Source organism: Triturus cristatus, chromosome 8 (assembly GCF_964204655.1).
Source record: "Triturus cristatus chromosome 8, aTriCri1.1, whole genome shotgun sequence".
NCBI lineage: Eukaryota > Metazoa > Chordata > Amphibia > Caudata > Salamandridae > Triturus > Triturus cristatus.
The window spans coordinates 584,249,031-584,268,419 of record NC_140591.1 but is presented as its reverse complement, the minus strand read 5'-3'; the positions used below and the strand labels follow the sequence as shown (position 1 = coordinate 584,268,419).

At 48.2% G+C, this 19,389-nt stretch overlaps 1 protein-coding gene across 3 annotated transcripts in view; it reads right to left on the bottom strand.

The window, feature by feature from the left end:
• Positions 1–19,389, bottom strand: part of PIBF1 (progesterone immunomodulatory binding factor 1) — an 848,309-nt gene that overhangs the window by 644,454 nt on the left and 184,466 nt on the right. For all 3 annotated transcript variants that reach the window (XM_085622002.1, XM_085622001.1, XM_085622003.1), the window contains exons 5-6: positions 17,415–17,534; positions 15,688–15,821 (exon numbers count right to left, since the gene is read on the bottom strand). In XM_085622002.1, coding sequence (XP_085478128.1) covers positions 15,688–15,821; positions 17,415–17,534 — 254 coding nt within the window. The remainder of the gene's footprint in view (positions 1–15,687; positions 15,822–17,414; positions 17,535–19,389) is intronic.

Genomic DNA, 19,389 nt, shown 5'->3' with positions numbered 1-19,389 from the left:
GCTTCACTTCGACATACAGCCTCACTCTTACATAGAGGAATCGCATACAGACCAAATGAGATGGGGTGGCGCCATACTAAAGCCCATAATGTATGCAACTGTGTTGCTAACCAAGAGGACCGTGGGAAATATAAAGCTTCGCTCGACCTATTATTTCTCTTCTGTGGGGTTTGGCAAAACCCACCAATCGTCATTGGTTACTATCTGTGACATTCAAAAATGCTGGCTTCTTATTGGTGCATTTCTGTAAAAGTCCCTCCTTTGTGTGTTCAGCTCTCTTTCTGGCGATTTCACTCAGAGAGCCTTTTGGTCTGCCATCACACAGTACAGCATGTGATGGCCTCTCTTCCCTCCTCCCATCTGCGTGTGATGGCCCCTCCTCCCTTTTCAGACGAAGGGGCAAAACAAGGAATTTTAATATTGTGCGAGTGATGCATACGGCTTCTTCTCCTGGGACACGCAAAACATTGCCGAGCATGCCTTTCGCCTTTATGTCCGTAAGCATCGCCCCACTCCCAACGGAAGGCGCTGCTCCCCAAACTCTATTTTTATAATATTTTATGCTTTTAATAAGCAGCGCGGCACAGGCGGCATGCTGTGCTGCTTACCAAAAGCATAAAATATTGAAAACAAAAAGAGTTTAGAGCTGTGACTTTATTTTATTCAGCGTGCTCGGCACCTTGACAGCTGAATCACCATCTCACATCAAGGCTGAGTCTTGGGCACGGGGCTGAGCAGGCACAAATTAGTTGGTCCTTTTGCACATTAAATATCTCTACAGTTCTCATTTTATTTCAGAATTTACGCTCGTCAACAAGGCCCTTTGCGGAGGTAGCAGAAAGGAAAGGCTGGAATGTTTTCTCAGCAGAGTGCACTCCACTGGCACGGCTCACAGCTCCATGCTGTCCACGCACAAAGCAAGGCACGGGGACGCCAGGAGGTTTAAACAAGCATTGGCATAGCCAATAGGTCTCGCCTTTGGGACCTTATAAGTGTTTAGCCATGCAACAGTTGCATAACTAAATACTTATAAGGTCCCAAAAGCGAGACCTATTGGCTATGCAAAGCGGCCGCGAAAGTAAAAGTGATCGCGATCATGATCAAACATCAAAGCGGCCGTGCGGCTGCTAAAGTGAAAGTAATCGTGGTAAAGCGCGGAGCGCGCGCCCGCGCACATGCACTGTAGCTCCAGGCTGGCCTGGTAGCACTTTTTGGAGCCCTCTCAATAAGTCTCGCCAGACCAGCGCATGCGCTGGGTCAGGCGAGACCTAAAAAGCATAGCATTGAGACGGTCATTACTTCGATAGAGGCACACTCTATTAACACAAAGATCCAACCTGGGTGGATACTTATGCAGAAATAGCTACATTCAAATAAATGTATGTGCGGGAGGAGGTGATGCACACAGTAGACGTAGATAGACAGACAGCTGGGCTGACAAACACACAGATAAACATCCTGTCAGTCAGATTTTAAAGACAAGTATTGGCATAGCCAATAGGTCTCGCCGACGGGACCTAATAAGTGTTTAGCCATGCAGGAGAATAGGGTTTGGGGCTGGGTGGGTTTGCTTAGACTAGTGTCCCGCCCGACTGGCGCCACTTGTGTATCGGCCTGGCAGACCAGCATTGGCAAAGCCAATAGGTCCCGCCTTTTGGCTTTGTCAATGCTTTTTGCGGACTCTGTTCAGCCTTTTAATAAACAGCGGTGTGCCGCCGGGGAGCACCTCATGGGCCGCCGCAAGTGGGGAGGAGGGCGGAAACAAATCAAGAGGGTATGCGGGAGGAGGAGCCTAGCGCGCAACCAAGATGGCCGCGTAGGTGCGAGGCTCCCGAGGACCTCCGCAACCTCCTACGTTTATCCTGTCTTCATCCTGAATCGGTTGAGGGGACTGTGTCGGTGAACCTGAGCCGAGGTGGTACCCGTTTTCGAATCGGACCCCGGGTTCCGTGATGAGCATCGACTGAAGTTTGCGGCCTGCTCCTCTCCTGACCCCGGACTTGAGTTTGGGGGTGATCCAGTGGAGAAGTGAATAACAACGGCGGGACGAGCCTGGCGAGCCGCGTACCCCACACTTTCACTTTCGCTTTTGAGTCCCCTTGCCGTCATCGCGAGTGGGATCACGGCGCTTCTTTGTGTGGTGGTTGCCTCGCTGGGGGATCCTGCCTGCCTGCGGGGACCTGCTCCGCCTTCCTGAGGTGACCTCCGGGGTCCTCGGCCTCGACTGCTCGTTCTCTGCTGCATGACTCGTGGGGGTGCGAGATACAAGACGATGGCCACGAAGCAGGATGGAGATCGGCTGAAGGCCAAATCGACCCGGCGTGGCGCCGCACTTCAAGTCAACATCATGGATCGCTACACCCTACCAAAAGGTTCTCCCGGCGGGTCGCATAAGTCTTCCGAGTGCCCTCCGGATGCCCCGGATTTGCCGACGGATCTGACTTTGCAGGACGTCATGGGCGCCATAGCTGAGATGAAGACCTCGGTGGGTCAACAATTCGACACCCTGGCGCACAAACTCGACACGGTCCTCATCGATGTCAACCTTATTAGAGCAGATCTATCCAAGACAAATGACCGGGTTGACTCTTTGGCCCATACCGCGTCGGGCCTCACGACTGAGGTGGCGGCCCTCCAGACGGAGGTGCGCCGGCTCCGGCAGGCCAGTGCGCTCACGGATCGGCGACTGGAGGACTCCGAGAGCACTCCGAGAGCAGGGCCCGGAGGAATAACGTTCGCATTATCGGAGTGCCTGAGGGACTGGAGGATTCGGCGGCGGATCTCTTTGTGGAGGATCTGATTTCTACTCATCTCCAGCCCCGAGGACTGAGTAAATTCTTTGCGGTGGAAAGGGCCCATAGAGTTCCTGGCGGCAAGCCGAAGGTCGGAGCTCCCCCGCGGCCTCTCATTGCCCGTATCTTCAACTTTCGGGACAGGGATGCGATTCTACAAGCTTCCAGACTGCGGGGGCCGCTTAAGCTGGAGAACATGGAGGTGAACTTTTATCCTGATTTCACGCAGGCGGTCCAGAAGCAGAGACTGAGTTTCATGGGCGTCAAGCGGCGGCTTCGAGATATGAACTTAAAATACGCAATGCTTTTTCCGGCCAGGCTGCGTGTGGAGTCTGATGGTCGCACTCACTTTTTTGACCGTCCTGAGACGGCCGGGGACTGGTTGGACACTTTGTCTGGGGGAAATGATCGGGATGGGATGGGGGCAGCGGGAGGAGAGTGCCCACCGGACCGGGTATGAGGTATTGACACTGGGGCTCATTCCTGATGATGCCACTTTTCGGCCAAGCTCAGGGTTCCTTGACTGTTGTGTTTCGTTCCCCCTCCATTGGAGGTTGTGCGGTGTCTCGAGGGGGTTCTCTTTCCTCCTCTAGGGGGTCTTTGTAGTTTAGTTCACACAGGGGCGACAGGCACACTGCAAGTTGGGGGGGCTGTCTGGGCTCATGCAGGGGTGCAGGGAGGGGGGAGTTTTGTTTGGGATGTTGGGTTGGGGTTGGGTATTGTTTGTTTGTACCACAAGGCAGAAGTATTGTTGTGCTATATCTAAAGTGCTCTCTGGGGGGAGCCTGATCGGTTTTGGCTGTGATGGGGGGTAGGGGACTGAGACTTCTGTCCTGGAATGTTAATGGATTGGGGGACAGGATAAAACGGGGGGTGGTCCTGCAGTTCTTAAAACAGATTTCACCTGATATTGTATTTCTGCAGGAAACACACCTTATTGGCAATTCCTTTCGTGCCATGAACAGGCGGGGCTATCGCCTTGTAGCCCATTCGGGCTTCACCTCTGGTTCGAGGGGTGTGGGCATTATGGTTAAAACCTCGCTCCCGTTGGAGGTGGATGAGGTGCTCCATGATGATAGGGGACGGTATACGGCTCTAGAGGGCAGATTGGAGGGTAAAGTGATTGTTTTGGTTTCTGTTTATGTCCCGCCGGGGTTGCAGACGACTACTTGCGCTGATTTGGGGCGCCTTCTTCTTGGACTGCCGGAGGGGACTCTAGTGGTTGGGGGGGATTTTAACGCTGTAATTTCCGGAACTGAGGATCGTCACCCACCCAGGGATCTCCCCCGCGCCCAAGCTTGGTTGTCTGGCCTCTTGGATACCCTGGGACTGGTGGATTGTTGGTGGCTGAAACACCCTACGCAGGTACAATACACCTTTCATTCCGGGGCTCATGGCAGTCTTTCGAGGCTTGACTATGTTCTGATGCCAGCGGCACAGGCGGGGAGGGTTGGGGAGGTGCGGCATCTAGCTCGGGGTATTTCCGACCACTCCCCGCTCTTGTTGCACTTCGATATTGTCCCGAGGGGGGAAGGGAGGGTGGTCCCGATCAACCCCTGGTACCTGTGTAACCCCACAATCCGCGCAGATTTGGTTAAATCCCTTGAGCAATATTTTGGAGATAATGTGGGATCTGTGTCGTCTGCTGTTTCTCTGTGGGAGGCGTTCAAGACGGTAATCCGGGGGGAGGCCCTATCCCTCATTTCCCATTCCAGGAGGCGCGAGCGGGAGGAGGTGACCCGTATCGAATCTGAGATAACTGAGTTGGAGGGTGATCTGGATTGTGGTGTCACAGACGACAAACTGCATGCTCTCAGACTCAAACAGGCGGACTACAAGGCCCTAGTCACAGAGGCGGCCAGGGGCCTGAGTAGAGAGCAACAGGGGCGACTGTATGATGTGGGTGATAAGGCTGGTAAACTGATTGCGTGGCTGGATAAAAAGGAGAGAGCGAGTCGAGTTGTCCCGTCGGTTGAGAGACTGGATGGTGTGTGTGTCACTGAGCCGGAGGAAATTGTTGATTGCTTCGCTGAGTATTTTTGCGGGGTGTATTCCCCGGTATCTTCCCGCTCGGAAGAGGATTCCCACGCCCTGCTTAAAGATATTGCGCTGCCTTCCCTTTCGGAGGAGGATAAATTGTTGATGGACGCGGCTCCGACATCTGAGAAGATTGCCCTTGCCATACGTTCGGTCGCCTCTGGCAAGGCCATGGGTCCTAATGGCCTTCCCATCGAATTGTACAAATTGCGGCCGGATACACTGGCTCCGCATCTCCGTGATATGTTCCTCGCGGCCCGTTCGGCGGGTACCCTCCCGCTGGACCAGCGTCTTGCCACTATTGTGGTTATTCACAAGGAGGGGAGGCCGCGGGATCGGGTCACGTCTTACAGGCCCATTTCGTTGTTGAATGCGGAGCCGAAAATTCTGGCCAAGGTGCTGGCTAATCGGCTGGTCAGCGTGGTGTGCGATCTGATCCATCAGGACCAGTCCGGCTTTATCCCCCATCGCAACACCGCGCTTAACCTGCGGCGTCTGCATGGGGTGCTCGCGAGGGTCCCGTTCATACGTGAGCCAGCCATTTTGGCGTCCTTGGACGCCACTATGGCGTTCGACACGCTCGAGTGGCCGTATATCTGGGCGACGCTGGCGAAGTTTGGGTTTGGCCCGGGATTCATTGGCTGGGTGAAATTGTTGTATTCCGGACCGCTGGCGCGGGTGGTGGTGAATGGTAGAGTATCGGCTCCTTTTGAATTGGGCAGGGGCACGCGGCAGGGCTGCCCGCTGTCGCCGCTCCTCTTTGCGCTCGCCTTGGAGCCCCTGGCGGAGAGGCTGCGGTGGCACCCTTCGATTCGTGGTCTCCGATGGACTCCTGAGTATGAGGATCGCGTCTCCCTTTACGCGGACGATATTCTTTTGTACCTTGCTTCCCCGCGTGAATCGTTGATTGTGTTAGTTGATGTATTGTGTTCATTTGGCCACAACTCCGGCCTAGTCATCAACTGGGCTAAATGCTGTGTATATGTCCTCTCAGGGGAGGCTCCTCTCCTTCCGCGGGGTTGTCCTATCCAGGTTGCTCCGCAGGGATTTAAGTATCTGGGTATCTTTATTACCCTGGACTCTGCGGCCCGATATAAACAGAACCCACTCCCCCCCCCCCCTTCCAGCGCCTGAAGGAGGATGTGGCGCGTTGGAGGCGCTTGCCGCTCTCGCCGCTCGGCCGTGCGGCGCTGTTTAAGATGATGTCGTTGCCACGTTTTTTATACGCTTTACAAAACACGATGGACGTCGTCCCGGCTCGCTACTTTCGGGAGGTGGAGGGTCTGCAGCGCCAACTGTTTTGGGATGGGAGGCCGCGTATCGCCCTCGCGAAGCTGACGCTCCCGTGGTATGACGGGGGGGTCGCCCTCCCAGACATCAAACGGTATTACTGGGCCTCCCAGCTGGCTGCGATAAACCACGGGCTTTATGGGCCCGCCCTTAACCCGGCTTTTGAAATGGACAAATTGTTGTTGCCGGGTGGCGACTACAATCGTGCGCTCTACTCTAGATCGCTCGACGCACGTTTGACGGGTCCTACACGGGTCGCGGTACGGGTGTGGCATGCGGCAAACTTGGCGATGGGGTGGAAGGATCGGTTGACCCGGGAGACGCCATTGTATGCATCTGAGCGATTGGGCTGCTTGTGGACCACGAAAGGCTTTGATAAGTGGGACACGATTGGCATCAGTAGGGTGGGCGATCTCTGGACGAGGGGGGGGATTTAAAACGTTTGATGTGCTGCAGACGGAATTCCAGTTGCAGGACAGGGAGTACTTCCGGTATATACAGGTTCGTCACGCGCTGTGTTCTGTATTCCCGGATGTGGCGTCCATCCCGGAGTGCTCCCCTCTGGAAGATAGAGTGCTAGACGGGCATGTACCGGATGGCACTATCTCGTTGATTTATAACAAGCTCATCAACGATCGCTCGGGACTGCTGACTGGCCTTCGTGAGGCATGGGTTGCCGATGGATTGGAGCTGGATGACGAGGACTGGGTATCTGTGGTGGCCTCCCCGAAAGAGGTGGCCATACCGGCCCGCCTTCGTTTCGTCCAGCTCAAAATGCTCCACAGGGTATACGTTACGGGGCCGGGTCTGATGCGTATGGGATATGCCGTGGATGGGATGTGTAAGCGTGGGTGTGGTTTGTTAGGGACCTTCTTCCATACTTTGTGGGAATGCCCGGAGGTGGCGCGGTTCTGGCGTGGTGTGCATGCGGTGTTGCAAGCGGTCACGCATGTGACGCTGTTTCCCGAGGCTAGGAGATGTCTGTTGAATGTGTGGGAACCGACTGATTACACGGTGCCGCAAACGTGGTGGGTGACACTGGGATATATGGTGGCCAAGCGTGACATAGCACAATTGTGGGGCTCCCAGAGGTCACCAACGGTTTCGGTATGGAAGGACAACATGGATTGGTGTATGTTTCGGGAGAAGGTAGTGTATGTGTCGAGAGGTAAGCCTGGGAAATGGGTGAAGGTGTGGGGCCCCTGGAACTCTTATCGTGGCGGGATTTGTACCCCGCCACTGACGCCTGACTTGGCAGCGGCCCAGTCTCCCTAGTCTGCTTGTTACCTTGATTCTGTATCGTCATGCCCACTTTGTTTCTGTCCCGGCCCGTCCCCCCCCCTATTCCTGTGGATCGGTGGGGTCCTCCCGAGGGGAGCACATAATGCTGACTAGACTTCTGCTGCCTTGTGGGTTTGTTTGTAGTTTTTCATTAAAAAATGGAACCGCCATTTGGGGGGTCTGGACGGTGTGGCCGCGAACGCTTCCTTCGACTTTTGGGACCTTTACCACTTGCCGCTTGTGTTTTATAACTGTGTTTTATGGTCCCACTGCTTGCTAGCGGCCGGCCTGAAGGTTGTAGGCCCATACTTGTATATCTATTGCATTCTGTAATAAAGGTTTCAAAAAAACAAAAAAAAAGGAGGGTATGCGGACAGCAGGAGGGGGGCGGGAGCCTGGTGAACATGGACAACGGGGGGGGGGGGAGGGTTACCTTACGGGTCGCTGCAAGTGGGTAGGGGGGGAACAAAGGTAATGCGGACAACAGGAAGGGGGTAGAAGCATTATAGCAATGGGATAAAGGTTACTTACATTAGGCACAACGCTCAGAGCCTTCATTGGCCTTCTCTAAGCACCGAGTGTCTCCGTCATTCGGTAATAATCCACATTTCACAACTGATTTTGTGTCGGCTGAGGCTCTCCTTGACCCTTCACAATCTGGGTTCCGCTCAGGCCATTGTACTGAGACAGTCCTCGTCGAGGTTGTGGAGGCCATCCGGATGTGCCTTGATGCTGGGGGTAGGACCGCCCTGATCCTATTGGATCTCTTGGCGGCCTTTGATACGGTCCCACGCAATCTCTTGCTGATCCGCCTTGCTGAGATCGGTGTGTCAGGGGCTGTATGGGGTTGGCTCAGGTCCTTCTCTGTGATTAATTCCACTGTCGCCTTTGAGAATGCGCCATGGCGTCTGATTCGGGATATATCATATTCCCCGATTTTTTCGAGACTGGCAATTAAGTAAGTTCTCTTTACTGAATTAATTTTTGAATCCTATATGTGCTTTTTGGATCTCCACTCAGACACCTTATAATTTCCTTTTAGGTGTCACTCACTCTACCCCCTTCTGGAGCTTCTCAGCCCCTGCGCCTTCTGACGCCAAGAAGTTACCGATTACTTGCTCACCCTTGTCTTGGGTAAATATGGTTACTTGTCCCATTTTGAGTCCCCTTGATTCAATCCAGTTGGGATTTCGAATTAATTTTTTAATAATATATATATACATTTTTTTAGGTGCCACTCCCCTTGTCACACTGTCTTTGTCCTGAAGAAGACCCCGTTAGTAAGGAGCTGACTTACCTACCTATGTCCAGGGGTCGAAACGTCGACAATACTTCATTGCCAGTACTGCCAACAGTGTAATGTACACTGTGCTTTTGCTTGTACATGGTTGTTGTAAATAATTCTATTATTCATGCCAATGAATTTGATCTGGATGTTCTGGCTTGAAATTGTTCTGCCTTGCAATTAAATTGTGACGTGTTTATAATTTATATGTCACTTACCCCCCATACCTCACTCAAATCACCATCCACCTCTTTCCCTTCCTTGGCACCCCGCACTATTTGATTAAAGTCTACTGTATTTATTAACAAATGTGTACTTTCCCAAAGTGTGATTAAATAACACTTTGGCAGCTTTCTTTGCATTCTTTTTGCATTTTTCTGTGATTGATCTTGTGTTTGCTTTTTAAAAAAAGTTTGTATATCCTGGGACCCTCTCCCTTATACTGGAGGAAAGGGTCGAGCAGATCTGGCTCCCTCCTTGCTATTCCTCCCCGCGCTTGGTCACTACGGGTGTCCCGCAGGGTTCCTCCCTGAGTCCTCTGCTCTTCAATATTTATGTTACGCCTCTGATCCACCTGGCTGAAGCACTTGGTGCTAAGGTGATGGCTTACGCCGATGACACTCAGCTGCTTTTCACCTGGGACAAGGCCACCAGCTCTGTTCTGGAGGCTCAACAGTGTCTTCGTTCCATCTTCTCTTGGCTGGCAGGGGCTCAGCTCAAGTGCAATGACCAAAAATCGGAAATTCTGCTTTTCGGCACTTTTCCCTCTGACTTCCATCATCAGCTGTGGCCTCAGGAGCTTCCTCTCCCCTCGTCCGAGGGCCAGCCCACTAAGAACTTGGGCGTATGATTTGAGGAGAATCTGCTGTTTTCCACCCAGGTTAAGAAAACTGCTGGCTGCTGTTTTGGACTTATTAAAACTCTGAGAAAGTTCTTTCCTCTCCTTCCGCAGGCAGCCAGAGTTACAGTCACCTGCGCTCTTATTCTTTCCCGGTTGGACTACGCCAACTCTCTCTATATTTGCTCTCCAGGATACCTCATCAAGAAACTGCAGGTTGTCCAGAACACCGCGGCCAGACTGCTATTGGGTCTCTCCTCTAGGTTGAGTGTTGCCTCCCACCTGATCGCCCTACATTGGTTACCAGTAGCGGCTATAATCAAATATAAATCTCTGGTTCTGGCTCATCGCGCCCTCCATGGTCAGGGTGCCCTCTACCTCCAGAGGCGTTTCTCCTTCTATGCCCCCACACGGGCCTTGCGTTCGGCTTCTCTGGGATTGGACCTAGTTCCCAGGTTTAGACTTCAGAGGATTGGAGGTTGCTCTCTGGTGGTCAGGGCCAGTAGGGCCTGGAATGCCCTCCCCCCCGATCTTCGTGTCACTCAGGAGCTTGCTGCTTTCAAAAGGAAGCTTAAAACATTTCTCTTTGTCTGATTTCCTCTGTCTGCCTCAAGTTTCACGCCGGGATACTTGTGAGTAGCCGAGCGTGCTACAAGTGGAATATAACATAACATAACATAACATTTCACTGTGAAAGAAAAAGCAGCAAAATCGCCTCCAGTCCAGCAGAAGGTATGTGGCCACGGCCGCAGAAACGGCAAGACGCAGCAAGACGTGAAAACGCTACTACTATCATTGCTGACTCTGTTCAGCCTTTTAACAAACAGTGGTGTGCCGTGGGGAAAAGGGGCGTGGGAGCACCTCACGGGCCCCTGCAAGTGGGGAGGGGGCGGAAACAAAACAAAAAGTATGCGGACAGCGGGAGGGGAGTCTGGTGAACATGGACAACGGGAGGTGGGTTACCTCATGGGTCGCTGCAAGTGGGTAGAGGGGCTTAGATCGAAGGAGGGTCTTCAGACAGACCTCATGGGCCAGGGGGCTGCGCTGGGTCCGTGCAGAGCCGAGCATCTGCATATGCATGTGTGTGGTGCCTTCAGTTCATTAATATTTCATTGTAATTCTCCCAATGAATGCATGGAATGCAGACAACACACGTCAGAAATAACATAAGGTGTATTTGTAAAAAGCGCACGTTCACCCGTAGGCATCTTGGCTCTATTTTTACCCAAATCAATGACACACATTTTATCGACCTTAGCAGAATGGAAGGCAGAGTGAAACCGCCAGGATTTGAACTTGTGCCCATGAGGTTGAACACTGGCCCATTAGTCCACTAAGCCACCAGAACCGGCGAGAGAGAGGCAATCTCGAATCACTGTTTCCGACTTGTGCATGCATTAGCTGGGAGAATTTGTGAGTTATATGTATGAACTCTAGAACCCCACTACCCAAGCACAAAAGAGGTGCGCATGATACAGCCCGTGGGTGGCCTTCAACTCTTGTCACCTTCTATGCGTGGTTTTACCCGGTGGGATGTCCAGGTACACAGTGACGTGCGTTCCCAGCTCAACCCCCACCCCTCCCCACTGAACACATATAGTATTTACATGTTTCCTGACTGCGACAACAGACTCGTTTTGAATTTGACTCAGAGCTCGCAAGTGGCCGAAACAAAAGCCGACATGTTGGTATCTAATAAAACACATATAAATGTAAGGCCTGATATATAATATTTTCAAAAGGAAAGTCTCAGATTTCTACTCATAGGTTTACACATACTTTTCACACACATTTCTGTTTTGCTGGGAATTCTGAAAGAGTTAGAGAAGTGCTCCTAGGCTGCCTCTGTTCCCTAGGAGGACTCACATCCGTATTTGAATAGATTTTCTGACACGGACAATTCAGCCATACAAGTGGATTTGTAAATAAGTCAATGCACTTAGAAGGGCAACATTTCAACATTCCCGAGTCTATGAACAGGATTTTTCCATTGAAAATACTGCTGTTTGCTTACTCAAGTTACATTTAAATGCACAACCAGCTTTGTGATTCTGGCACATCATTTTGGAAGATGTGGCCAAGTGGTAAGAGCTGCCTGAATCAGGTTCAAATCCCGGACTCAGCTCAACATCCTGTCATTAGGGCTAGATCACTTAATCTCCCCGTGCCTAAAAAGGCAATGTAGCCAGGCTCTGTTGTAAAATGCCCTAATGCCATGCGCCAGCTTTGCACTATCAAAAAAAAACCTAAATAAAGCTATCAAATCAGATCTATAGGGTCTCAGTTCAGAATGTGAAGTGCAGTTGAGTTTTTCATCTTGTATACAGGGCGTGCTACTTTCAGGAAGGAAGCAGTTGTAGAAGTAGTAGTGTGGGAACAGGAGCGAGAGGGCGCACATGCATTGTACAGCTAGTAGTTGGAGTGCTCCGAAATGGACTCTTACTTTGGGCGATGATAATACACTTTGCTTGAAGAAAGGAGAAAAACATCTCTCATATTCACCACAAGAAGGCTTGCAGGCATCCAGGTTGGGTCACCTTAACGAAGGAGCCTCTCACAGCTTTGTTACTGGCCACAGTCGCAGAGCTCCTGTTGTCTTTCCCTGAAATATCATCAGCTACCTTTTATCCGTCACGGCCCAGATATCCCATGTAGACCCCTAGCATGCTAACCAGCACGGATCGCCACCAAAAAAAACAAGAAAAAAATACACACGTATGTCTGTACTTTAGACTTACTGATCAGTCTAGAATATGTCTCAGCAGTTGACAAAGCCCACATGGACTTAAACTGTAAATTATATTCAAAAACTTACATCCGCAGCTCAAGGAGTAAGAAGTAGCCACCTAACCGGAAATGTAACCAGAACACAGTCGTCTTAATGCAGAATCACAAGACAAGGGAGGGCGAGGGTGAGATAGGCAGGGGAGCGAGAGTACAAACAAGCGCGCACAGCCATGCTAATTGGAAACAGATGGCCCCGCGAGCCGCTGCTCACTCCCGCAAGGTGGATGCCACCACAAGCACGAGTGCTTGAAAAGTGCAGACCGATTCCAAAAGCTCATCTCCTAGAGCAGCGCTGCGCTAAACTTGACCTAAAAAAAAAACAAGATAGATAGAGAGTTCAGTCGTGATTGTGAATCCTGGCTCAGTCCCAGAGAAAGTCTCAACTTGCTCACCTAGAAACGCTGGTATTCTCGCAATATTTGGAGCAGTATGGATTTCACCCCAAAGACTGTCACACGCAGAGGGGTGGTCGAGCTTGAACCTCTAGTGCAAACGTACTGGGGAAAATGCTCTGCTGTGGCAAACAAGACAATGTGAGGCTCTACAGTGTACTGAGGTGCTCGTTCCGTAACGTGGAGCCTTATTCTAAACTGCAGAAAGTGGGTGTAGAAGAAACCCACTCTGCACCGGATGTCCTGTAATCTTTCCCCACAGCTTACCAAAACTTCGCTGTACAACGCATTGTTCGGCGTTTTGAACGCAATTTGATTATGTGAGAGACCGTGCTTTGTACCCATACCACAGAACATGTACTCGAGAACTTTGTAGACAATATTCAGTGGTGTAACGCAAAATGATGGAGCTCCCATGCAGAATGTGATTAGGGGAATATGATGAAGACCAAGGGCATTGGGAATGAATAGGGGATGTCACAAGTTGGGTTCAGACTCCCACTATGGGTAAATCTCTCTGCCTCTTTCTTTCTCACTCGCTCTCAATGTCTCTCCCTCTGTCGCTCTTTTTCTCTTTCTCGGCATCTCTCTTGCTTTCTGTTGTATACTGCCCAGCTCTGCCAGGGCAAAGCAGCACACAGAGCAATTCTAACAGCAAAGAAAGCTCTACTTTGCTGTAGTCCTGGGGTGGGTCACATTTGTGATGGCACCCTATTATACATTTACTCTACCTTGTCTACACAGAGAGATAGACGCACACAAAAAACCCACAAACACACACAGACACTAAGTGAAGAAAAATATGTTCTGCACAATGACAGCAGAAAGCATAAAAACTTCTCTTACCGATGGAAACGGAAAACCTACTCCGCTCACCCTAGCCGAGGGATGTGCAAGGAGCTACTAGGAGCTGAGCTGATGCTTCAAAGTCAGTCAAATGGCATGTGTTGTGGCTTAAATTAACTTCAATAGGAGATCATTTCACCGCCATGTTAGTGCCAACACTTTCAGCAGAGCTGCCATAAGTTTAATGGGGCAGGACCAACATTATTCAACAAAAGCACTTCCATTGAGGCTGTACAAGTACTTGGCCCATATTATGGACAATAACAACACTTTTCAGCAGAGCAGGCATAGTTTATTCAGCCTGTCTCAACACTGACCTAAAGAACTCCGGTACATTGAGAGGATAGTACCAACAGAGCTGAACAGGACAGGGCAATGGCTCCTGAATTTGTGTTGCTGCTTCTGCACCAATGTGCAGTGCTAGTGTCCATCTATTAGAGTCTAAGTCCTAGATTTAGCATCCATGTTTCAGTGAATCCGTGTGAGTTCTCTAGTTTCCCCCTTCCCTGGTTAGTGTTGGAACATCAGTCTTGTTAGTAAAAAATGTTATCAAGCCAAATCTATTACAAAATACATCTTTACATTTTTCTTTCCATGAAGTATGATCAGAGACAGAACTCGTAAGGGAGACAGGGTGTTTGTGGCCGGGTTTGATGATCATGCCGAACTCTGCTTGATGCCACCAACCTAGTACATTAATACCTTTGTAGGCTACGTAAATTTTTCCATGAATGTTTTTTGTTTCGAAAGTAATGTTACCACAGAAATACCCTGCTAAATCAATTTTGCTACCTTCAAACGCTCTGGTAATAACGTTGGGAGGTAACAAAACTTTGTGTGCCCAGTTCTGCTTGTATTTGTCGATAGAAATAATGGTGATTCTTGCACCTGAATCAATGAGAGGAATGTCAACATTATCAATTGTTATCGGGACTAAAGGGTCAGTGATAGTCTTGTCCGAATGGATATTGTTAATGTCTACACAATCAACAGCTAACATTAACTCCTCAAGTTTCTTTTCTTCTAATACATGTTCACTATCAATAACATTGTCTTCAATATACCAAATAACTTTGTCTTGAATATATCGAACGCACTCCCGTTCGATATATTCAAGAGAATGTTATTGATAGTGAACATGTATTATTATGTAGTTGGAGTCCTAGTGCTGAAGTTTCTGCCCCGATGTCAGTATTCAAGTGTCAGTGTGGAAGTTACAAGCCTAGTCTCAGTTTTAGTGTCCCTATAAACGAAAAGCGCGACTCGCCAAACTTTATTTTTTCAATATTTTATGCTTTGAAAAAGAGAGTTTGGCGAGCCGCGCTTTTCATTAGACTGGGGCGAGGCGGGGCTTGCAGACTGCCCAACAGAGTTTGTCGAGCAGCGCTGAATACAACAAAGGCGTAACTCGCCAAACTCTTTTTTTTTCAATATTTTATGCTTTTAGTAAGTAGCGCAGCAGGACGCCTGTGCTGCCCTGCTTATTAAAAGCATAAAATATTATAAAAATGGAATTTGGCGAGTTGTGCCTTTCGTTGGGAGTGGGGCAATGCTTACTGCCACTCTCTTCTGCGTGGTTGGTAAACTGTGTGTTTTGTATTGTGGCCATTGTGGGAAGAGATGTGTTCTATGAAGTTAGGAGTTATGTCTATTCAAGTATTCTGTGGCAGAGTTGTGGCTGTGTTTATACATGGCAGGAAGGTGTGGGAGAGAATCGAATTCTCACGTACCATCATTTTTTCTTATCTTGACTATTGTATTGCAATGTTTATACCCCTATGCGGGGTGCTAATGCACTTGCCTGGAAATTACTAATTTTATTTAGTGTGCTGGTTAGGTGCGGTCATTTTAGCCTACTACTAGTGAAGCAAGAGTAGACGTTCTAGCACCCAGGATAACCTGCTGCCTGGCTAAATACTTAAAAAGGTTCTAAAGGCAAGACCTATTGGCTATGCCAATGCTTGTTTTTTAAAGTAGGTAAAACTACGAATATTCCAATGCTTAAGATTTCAATTACACTTTATGTTGTAATTTCCACAAAAACAATGACGGTTTAACATGAATTTAGTGATAACATCTGCAATCATGAATATAACAGAATATGATGGAATATAGCACTGACCACGTAACTATGCATACCTTTTGACTTTATCGTAGTTCTCTTGTTTGTAGTCACCTCGTTTAATTAACTGCTTTGTGTCTGCTAATTCCAATGTTAATCGCTGACATCTAATTTCAAGGTCTGAACGGCTTTTTCTTTCATCTTCATAACCCTAAAGCAAAATTCACTTGTTAACAATGTTTTCAAAGAAAAAACAATACTTTAGATAAGCAACACTGTAGCTGCTATGTTTCTCAGCTTTAAACTAAATAGCAATGATCTAAACTAGTGGTTCTAAACCTGTGGTTCGAGGACCCCTGGAAGTCTGCTAAGACTACTCAGGGGATCCATGACTGCTTAGACAATTAAATAATATTAACAAATTAGCAAAGTGTAGATAAATAACCAAAATCGAAAACTGACATTTTTGTAAACATTCTGTAAATGTGAAGAAATTTGAAACTGAACGATAAAAATGAAGTTTGTATCCTCAAATTGAGCCGTGGGCATCAAACTGAACATAGTATGGACAATTGGTTACCTTAATTGAATTTAGAAAAACTCAAACGTTCCCGTTAAAATTATTTTGATATTAGTTTGTGAATTAAAAAATATATTTAATCATTTGTGTATTGTGTTTTAGTTCAGTCAATCTCCAGCTTCCAATAATGACCCAGGGAAGGTCCCTGGAACCCAATAATTATTAACCTGGGGTTCCCAGGTTCCAGTATTAAGTGGGGGTCCACAGAAGTCAAAATGTTAAGAATCACCGATATAAAAACATTCCATGCCGTGTTACTCTTGCTACCACCTCCTTTCTGCTGGTAACAGAAACATTTTCGGAGATCTGGCAAGATCCAATGGAGCAGTCTAACATTACTGTATCGTAGTAAAGTTCAAGGTAAAATTAAGAAAACAATTCTGTTGATGTGGTGTGGAGAAGGGTTCCCTGTGGACTACCCACACTAGCTGCAAAATTGCCCCGTGCACTGCAAAGGCAGCCTTGTCCAGCAGTCAGTCTCTCATTAGAAGAGCAGCAAACTTAAGCGAAACCACAAGTCTTCTCCAGTAATTTCGGTCTTCTTCAGAAGAGTAGAAATAGGACTGACGGTTTGTAGAAACCCAACCCTTTTTCCTGCAGTGGGCCTAACTCATGACAGGTTTCTCACAGCGGTGCATCAGTCAGTGCTGACAGCAGCATCAATCGAGCTTCAGATGTGAGAAAAAGGAACCTTTTCTGTGCTGACAAAAGGGTCAAACAATCAGCACTCACTACAAACAATAAATTGAGCCTTCTTTAGAAACTGTCCAGACAAAATATTTGGAAAGGTCGGGACACACACACACACACGAAAACCATATGTGTGTCTCAGCAACTTGGCAATACAGTAGAAGGACAGTTCTGATCAGATGAGCTAATCTGACGTGGATGTGGAAAAAACTGATTTCAAGATGCGAACATACAGGTTTCTTCTGGTCACTAGGACGTATACCTGGTACTGGTCTGCACGATACAAAAGACAATAAAAACAATGAAAAAATGACTGCTTAAACCCATTTTATACTAGTGTAAAGCATTTGCTAGGTTTTCTTCTACTTTAACTTCAATGAGCACATTCTGTTCCCCGGCACAGCGTGTTAGGGTGCAACTGAGCTTTCCGGGTGTCCCACTATTTCAGAAACATACTTTGATAATAAAGGAAACACAAACTGTAACAAGAGTTTGGTTTTACAAGAATTCAATCAGTTTAGGGGGCGTACAAACCTCCATCAGACTCTTGAGTTGACGTTTACAATCACTTAATTCTTCTGACAGGGTGTTGTTTTTCAACTTAAGGTCATGAAGTTGATTTCGTAACGGGTGCACCGCTTCAAAGAATCGAATCTACAATAAGGAATATAGAATTTGGTTAAATTAAAGAAGTAACGTCGAGTACATTCAATAACTATTCAGAACTAGGGTGACCAACTGGCATGGGTGCAAATTCAGGACAGTGAGTGTAAAAATTCAGGACAGAGGGTCAAAATTCAGGACAAAAATTCAGGACAGGCGGTCAAAATTCAGGACAAAAGCTATGTTTTACAGACACATCAGAGGAGGTTGCGCAATAGTATATAAATAAGTAAATAGACAACCACTTAAGTACAGGTGAAAATAAGTTTATATTAGGTTGAGACAATTGGTTTTTCAGTATGCGTGCAGCTTTAAGCAAATGTGCAGGTCTTTTTGTGCTAACAAAACCTCCCCCATCTTTCCAGCTCCCAGAGAAAACGCCTGATGCCCGGTCCGGCCAGTCTGGCCTTGCTACCACCCTCCAATGGCGCCCCTCATCTTCACATAGACCCTCTCTCGTGTGTATTTAATTTCTTCTATAGTGCTACTCATCCCAAGAATATGGCGCAGAGTGTTGGAGTGCATTACAACACACATATTTTATAGAGACAATCACTCATATAAATGTGAAAGTCAATGTATAGGAAATGTTGCTTAAGATAATGGGGCTTACAATGTGTAATCATACTTTCATCCATCATTCAGTCTTTCACCATTCATTCCGTCCTTCCATCTGTGTGCCCATCCATGTCCATATTCAACCATTTACAAACCTATCCATCACTTATCGTTCCATCCATCATTTCACTCAACTATCCCTCCATCCACCCTTTTACTCATCTATCCATTATCTATCCATCTACCCGGTCACCCTATCCATCCGTACACTCATCCAACCACTCTTCCACCCATCCATCCATTCACTCATCCATCCAGCTATTTACCTATCCAGCCATCCTTTCACTTATTCATGCACCTAGTCACTCATCCTTCCACCCATTCACCCGTTCATTCATCCATTTACCCATCCTCCCTTTCTCTCTCAATTCCCCTTTCACTTAGCCATCCATCCTTCAATCCACCCACCCATCCACTCATCCACTCATGAATCCATCCATTGAACCTACCACTCATCCATCCTTTCACTCATCCATCCACCCTTTCACTCCTTCACTCATCTATCCATCCTTTTGTCCATCTACCCGCCCTTTCACTCACTCATCCAGCCTTACATCCACCCTTTCACTCATCCGTCCATCCATTCACCCTTTCACTTATCAATTCATCAATCGTTTCACTCATCAATCCACCCATTCACTCGCCCATCATCCACCCTTTCACTCATCCATCCATCCATCATTTCACTCATCCATCCAACGATCCATCCACCCATCCCTTTTCTTACATACTCACCCATCTTTTCACATTAATTATGAGTTGAGCCTGTCTGCAGAGTTGCAGACAGAAGCGACCAATCAAGAACTCCACCCTCGCTGCAGTTCGTAAAGCAAGGGGTGGGGCAGGGTTCACTATGCCCCTGCACATAGGCAATCTGAAAAAGTGAGAGGCATGAGTCATGCATGATGCACAGTGCCTGGACGTGGGGCGGCTGTGACATGGTGTTGTTTCCAGAGCTTTAAGTGGGATGAAAAACTAGGGGCATCTCTAAAAGGGTGTTCGAAGTAATTAAGGGCGTGGCTTAAAACACATAAGCTAAAAATCTTTGCTTAGCATAGTGCACCGCCCGACTGGTATTTTTTGTTGCTTCTGTCATTGCATCCAGATATAGAATACAAGTAACGTTACAACTAGAACAAGTAACGTTACACCTGCAACGAGCCAGAACTATTGGCTTTGTTAAGGGTTGTTAGTTGAATAAAATAAAGAAGCAGCAACCATGGCTTCC